The sequence below is a fragment of the Sinocyclocheilus rhinocerous genome, unplaced genomic scaffold (assembly GCF_001515625.1).
Source record: "Sinocyclocheilus rhinocerous isolate Xijiao unplaced genomic scaffold, SAMN03320098_v1.1 scaffold1492, whole genome shotgun sequence".
Classification (NCBI taxonomy): domain Eukaryota; kingdom Metazoa; phylum Chordata; class Actinopteri; order Cypriniformes; family Cyprinidae; genus Sinocyclocheilus; species Sinocyclocheilus rhinocerous.
In genome coordinates this window covers 81937-89138 of record NW_015636532.1, presented here as the reverse complement: position 1 = coordinate 89138, position 7202 = coordinate 81937, and the positions used below count along the sequence as shown (strand labels likewise).

The 7202-nt window shown below is 38.2% G+C and overlaps 1 protein-coding gene across 1 annotated transcript in view; it reads left to right on the top strand.

The window, feature by feature from the left end:
* LOC107747824 (TBC1 domain family member 8B-like) overlaps positions 1–4404 on the top strand; it is a 15861-nt gene extending 11457 nt beyond the window's left edge. The window contains exons 17-18 of the mRNA XM_016562431.1: positions 1128–1231; positions 2218–4404. Of these exons, the coding sequence (XP_016417917.1) occupies positions 1128–1231; positions 2218–2778 (665 nt within the window). The 3' untranslated portion in view covers positions 2779–4404. The remainder of the gene's footprint in view (positions 1–1127; positions 1232–2217) is intronic.
* The last annotated feature ends 2798 nt before the right edge of the window (positions 4405–7202 follow it).

Here is a 7202-nt window from a genome sequence, read left to right as displayed (position 1 = left end):
AACTAGAAATTAGTGGTTAAGTTGTATTTACAACACTGTTCCAGAACAGTTCAACCCAAATATTCAGATGTGTGCAGCGCATTTTATGGAGGACGAGGACTGTTTCCTGGGAGAGTAGCCTACAATGCCGGTGTCTGTTTCTATAAAGTGGGGCAATTTCAACTTTGCAAGGACAGCCTAGATTCTGACTCACAGCCTGTAAGTATGTTTTTATATTTAAAGAATTTGCCACTGACGATTCAAACGTGAGTTTTGGGCAGTGTAGAGTAGCGCTTGTTGTTTGTCGTTTCTCCGATCACAAATGCAGACATGGTTTTATGTTTACGCGGCGCGATACGCAACGCGTAAAAAGACAGTATAAGTCATTATAATCCGTAATTATGTCCCCACTGGATGCAACAAATGCCTCGTTTATAATGGGTTTTATTGGTGTTGTTGTCTCATCGCATTTTTTGAACCTTAAACCGCATAAACACATTTCATTACACCAAATACACAAAATAATGTTCTTTTTAGCAACGTCATATGACCCCTTTAATCTATATATCTGACCCATGTATAACTCTGCATAATCTATATGTCTAACCTATCTGTAACTCTATATAATATTTAAATCTAACCCCTCAGTGATATACATGGTAATAGATGGGTCAAATATGTAATCTATACACCTCTATAACCCTATTTAATCTATATATCTGCCCCCTCTATGAACCTGTGTTATCTATGTCTAACCTCTACATCTCCTCATTATTTGCTGTATTTGTAAATTTTACATTTTGTTAGTTATTTGACACTTTTGTTTTGATCCAAAGGATCTTAAAGTACATTTAGTACTTTGTGATGCTTATGCTTGGCTGAAGGGCATAATATTAATATAGGGCCAATGTAGTATGAGTCTGGATCTGTAACTGCTAAGATACCAGCACTTTATCTAAATAACCCATCACTCTTGATGGTGATAAGGTCATGTAGCATGTTTGTGTGACTGCCTTTTTAAAACAATAGGCAATTTTGACAAGTGCAGATTTATCCATAACTTATGACAGATTATGACTGACACTTTTTTACCGATTCAAATAAAAGTAGAATGTGTGCATATATGCATATTTTGTGTGTTTCTTCAGGGACCCAGGAGTGTAAGATTTTACCGTCGTCTAGATTTTTTCCTCCGGCTGAAGATCACTCTTTCTCTACTCGTCTTTCTGGTCAGCTTCCACTGCTTTCTATGGCTCCTTATGCATCCTTTCTTTTCATTTCATTCATTCATTCTTTGAAGAACTCTCTTACCCTCCCATAGACAGCAAGGATCCTTACACGATCAAGGCTCAGAAACGTAGCAAGGAGATCGTTAAACTAATCCATGTGACATCAGTGGTTCAACCGTAATTTTTCCAAGCTTCAAGAATACTTTTTGTGTGCAAAGAAAACAAAAATAATGACTTTGTAACAACGTTCATCGGTCGGGAAGAAGGAGGCGGGAACCGGCGAACATTTAACACTTTCATAAAATAAACAAACACAAAATAAAAGTAAAGCGGCAGCCCCTCGCGGACGACTGCCACACACAAAACACAAAATAAACTCCAGGCCTGGTCCTCTCTCGTCTTTCACTGTCGTAACTCCTCCTTTTATACTTCCGGAGCTCCTCCGTGGGACTCGAGACCGGTGAGTGGTGCAGGTGTCGCTCATCATCAGTTACTCCACCGGCCTCGCTCCGTTCCCACGGCTCTCGGCCCCGCCCCCACTCGTCACAGACTTTATTCAACAATTCGTGTCCTCCGCGTCACATACATATGACACGTATCACATTCGTAAACAACGTATATACGCGGATATGTTGTTTACGCTTTGATCTGAATGTAAACAATGTATGAATGTTGCTCATTCTTATTTAAGTATAGCACCTGGTTGGCTTTGTCCTGATCAGTGATGATTCCACAAGTACTTTGAGGTGTTTGACAACAGTGTCATCAGCGTTCATTCTCTGCTCACTGACCTTGTTCAGAGCAGTTCTATTCCTGTTCTCTGCCATAGTCTGTCTGCTCTCACTGTCCTGAACACATACAAACTCAAGTGGAGACTTGTCTTATTGAAGTGTAATAGGAATGTTGTCCGTGGTAACCTCTATAGTGATTTGTTGTCATTTCTGACCACATTTAAGCCATATAAACACAGTTCAGTTTAATTAAAGAGACTGTATCGACTGTGTTCCAGGTGCAGTTTATTGGTTTGACGAAGACTCTGTACGGTGTGTTCCATGGCAACGAGGAGGAGGAGAGTCTGTACCGTGCTGTGGCGCGAGTGACCAGTCTTCTGCTGCGTATGGAGGAGGTAGGGCGGAAGCTACAGGAGAGCAGCCCGCAGAAAACGCCCCAAAGTACACCCACCAGCACGGCTCAGCCAGAGACCTCCCCAACATTACCCACCAGCTCTGAGACTGAAACCCTCGCCGAGGGTGAAGGCGACCAACCCGAGTCTCCGGCCAATCAACAAGAAACTGCCCCATCCCACTCTGACATTACCCCGACCTCAACCTCGCGTCCTTCCACGCCCACCAGCAGTCCCACCGGAACCAGCAGCCCCGTGTTGGACACGCCAACAGACACCCCCAGCTCGCCCTCTGCAGTCAGAGACGGGGACTGGAGTTTCTCCTTCGAGCAGATTCTTGCGTCTCTCCTGAATGAACCGTCTGTCGTTCGCTTCTTCGAACGGGCCATTGACACAGATTCTGTGATCGCACACGCACGCAAAAACCAGCTTAAAGATGAACACTAACACACTATATCAGAGCAATCACAGCAAAACACTGCCCTTAAAGCCATAAACCCTCTCCCTTCCTCTTTCTCTTTTCTGTGCGACTTGTACAGGTCAGTGTTTGTGAAACGCTTACGTCCGTTACAGATGAGGAAATCGTTTTATTTATATACAGACGCACAAGTACAAATCATAGGGACCCCCCAAAAAATAATTGAAGTATAAAATGATTCAGATTGCACAGTATGAAGAAAAACAGGTATTTTGATGTAATATAAAAGATTAGTGTTCGATGTTGTCTGTGTAATATAAATGATTGGTGTGAGATATTGTGATATAATGTAGATGAAGGTATTATGATGTATTATAGATGAGGTATTATATTATAAATAATAGTATAAATGGCACGTGTGATTTGGGATGACGGCATGAAAAGGCTTTGCCTGCTTTATCCATTAAGTAACCTCGAAACAGCTCACATGCACTACGTCTGTCATTCCCAGCCTGACATGTAGGACCACAAAAGGAAGGATGATTGTAAGGGAAATCAACTGCTAATGGCTGAAAAAATTATATTGTTTGAGAATTCATTCAAAATATCTTGTTCCATAACACGTATGTCGCCTTACATTACGTACCTTGCTCGAATGAGCTATGAAATTCTTTCGTTCTTTCTGTAGAGACTTGATTAGGAATGCCCAGAATGGTTATGCTAATGAGGAGGCGGAGTTTAGTCCACATCATATCACATTCCACTGCACTGAAGGTCTGTATTATTCCAGATTATAGTCATGTAATTCTGATTCACTGAATGTGTTTGTGTCTACAAACCGAAATCTGTGGTTTATGCCTTATTGGTTTTTGATTCAGGACTTCAGTACGATCACAAGTGCTTCCATTTAATTAAAACCTATTTCATCTTTAAACATGTTTCGCAATCGTTTTGGAGATTAGTATCAAAATATATTTGAATTTTGTCATAAAACAAGAAGTATATTTTCTGTCATTATTTTACAGATTAAAAAAATATCATAGAGAACATACTGAAATGCTTTAGCAAGAAAAATATTTAGAACTGTTGTGCTGTAAATGATATGCAAAAAGTGTATAAGTAATTTTTCTGTCAGTTCATGTAGTCGAAGCTGTAAGAAACATTAAGTGATAAATCGCCTATCATAAGAGTTGTTGTATGATGCTTAAAATGGACACATGGATATGCAGAATCGTTCTTAATTTTGAATTTTGTGTAAATGTTGCGAGCTTGTGGTGGTGAGTGCAAGAAAGGGAAGTTGGTGTTTTGTGGTTATTCCGTTTGACGTGTCAGGTCTACACCAGCTAAACAAAGTTTTTCGTTCTGTGTGTAATAAAGTAATTATGTTCTTCTGAAGCTAAAGGCACCTCAGAGTTGGAAGCCGTAGTGCGTATTTTCCATTCGATTGGTTGGTCATCTAAGGAAGATGTTGTTTTGGTTTTGTATTCTTGCACACTAACCACAAAGTCCATAGAAATACTTGCAGAAGGAGTTGCATTGAAAGATAAATTATTAGTATTACATCTCAAGAGTCGCCCTCGTACTGTTCTTGCTGAACATTTGATGTTCGCTTCATGTACTTCAGGGTAATAGTGTGGTCGGTTTGATTTTTAGTTTATTTTTTATGTTTTTTTTTTTGTCTTAAATATATAACTTTGTTACAATCTGTTTGTGCCTCATAAACTGTCACATTATGAAAATGTAATGATAAAATAAAATGTATGAAGAAAGGATCTTCCCTCTCTTTTTCTCTCTATCTCTTATGTTGTTCTAGGAGCAACATTGATGTTGATCCAGGAACATGGGAATATCACAGCCTTCTGCTACTCTGAGAACAATATAAGCAGGATTTCCACAGTGCTGTCAATAGTGTGATCGATCCCAACTGCAGGCATGCAGACAGGTCCCTGCTGTGATCTGCTTCAGCTGCCTTTGATAAGCCACATGAGGAAGGTTACATATTTTATGACGGTCATGTTGGCACAGTTTGACATTGTGTCCTCTGACTCTTGCCACTATGGCAGCATCTGTTGTGAGACATGCACAATTTTCTTAAAAGGGGGAGATTGTAACCTGGGTCTTGACTTTGACCGTACATAATCCTTAAAACCATCGAAAGTGCTGATCATGAATCCCATTTTTGGCTTTGATTTTGTTGTAAGCATGCTCTAGATCGCTTCAAAATGAAAATGTAATGGCAAACATTGAAGATGAGCTACAAAGCTGTAGATTTATTATGCAACACATGGATTCCACACAAAATAAATGAATTTATAGCGCAATAATTTGTATAACTCTTTTCCATTGACTTCCATTCAGATAGAACAGCTTTTGATCTCCTAATTGGGATGCATCTAGTCGCAATGAAATGGAAGTATTAGCAGATATCGAAAAAGAAAAAAAAACTTTGTTCTTTTCGTTGGTTGTTGATTGGAATTTGAGATGTCTGAATTGGGGAGGGATAGGTTTAAGCAGATTTAATCAGAATCAGAATGAGCTTTATTGCCAGGTATGTTTTCACATATGAGGAATTTGTTTTCATGACAGAAGCTTCCGCAGTGCAACAGAATGACAGCGACAGAACAAAAACACAGATAATAAAAGAATAATAATAAAAAATATATATATAGAACAAGTAAATAAGGAATAACAATATGTAAATTGACAATTGTATGTGCAGGTATATTACAATAGACAGTTTTGTATGTACAGGTATATTATGTGCAAATTTGAGGTGTAGACTAAGTATGTGTGTTAGATAAATAATTGTATGAGTGTATAAATAGTGTTGTGTGTTTTTTTTGTAATTTTGGATTTCTTTGGGATGGGGATGATGGTGGAGCGTTTGAAGCATGAAGGGACTTTGCACAGCTCCAGTGATCTGTTGAAGATCTGTGTTTAGATGGGGGTCAGACAGTTTTCAGACAGGCTGGTGTCACACAATCTAAGGAAAAAAGCACCAGGCCCAGATTGTGTTATTTTTATGCTGTACTTATTGTATGCTGGACTTAATTATTAAGTCCAGCATACAACACCAGAGAGAAGTCGGCAGATCAGTTATGATATTTTAATTAAGAATTATGAGGTAAATAATAATAATAATTATAAAACATGTATGGATGAATTGTTCACACACAAAACATACATTTAGAAAATAGGGTGCATTTTCATTTCATGTCAGCTTTAAGCAGAGGTTGTAGTCTCCCTTTGGGAGAAGGTCTCTGGTCATGCAGCATTTCAAAATGTAAAAGATACTGTTTCAAAACTTTGGATACCACCTTATTTTTGCGGTAAGAGTGGGCGTGGCCATTTGTAAATATAATGGGCCTGGCTTCCAGTGTCATCCGCTTTCAGCTATTTTTAGCTGTACAAAACAGCTTGTTTTGATGCTTGATATTGCAAACGGGTGTGTCTTACTTTAATATTATATATTAATTTGATGTATTAATTATGAATACACTGGTTTGTAATGCAAACAGTTTTACAGTTAACTGCACTTTGTTATTCCTCTCGTTGTTTATTGGTTGTGGCTAGAAGGGATCCAGCAAAAAAAAACGGAAGCTAACAATAAATTACATTTTCTACCTATTAGATTGTGTTTTATTAACGTCTACACCTACCCCAACCCTAAACCTACCCCTTACAATAATGCAAAAACAGTCATTATTGTTGTACAAATGCTTTTGGCAACATCTTGAGTCAATCTGTACTCTTGCCCAATGTAACAGATTTAGCCAATCAGTGCTCCTTCCCGTCCGTCTGCCAGACCTGTCTCAGGTTTCAAACCGGACACACACACATACAAAGTGTCTCTGGGCACTTATTTTAGCTCTCTAAGAATAGTCTCCAGTGTTTATTTAAGCAGTAAACACGCACATAGCAACTTTGCTTTATATCATTCATGTTTACATGAGAATGTGGATGGTACATTCATACAGTACTAGTTAAAAATTAAACAGGCCATAGACACACTGTAAACACCTGGTTAAGACAGTCAGCCAAGTCTAGATGATGTAACTGTTGTAAGCTGTTGACTTGTAAAATGTGATTAGTGTTGCCACTGAAAAAAATATAAATTAGTTTTCCTCCACAGTCAGTCCGCCCCCTAAAAACCTCACAAAATTAAAACGTTCACATTTTACCCGTAAGTCTCCTAAGTATTTTAATGTTGGTAATTGAAAAGCATTTTTAATTAATTTTAAGTGATCATCCTTACGAAAGCCCTTTTCCGCCACGTAAGAAAAAAACATGTTTTGGTAAATCATGATTATGACATATAATGTTGAAATTATGAGATACTAACTCATAATTCTGAAATAAAAAGTAAAAAATATGAGATCAATTCATAATTATGGAAATCAAAATGATGACAAAATGTCAAAATTATAAGAAAAATGTTTGTTGAAATTTGTCA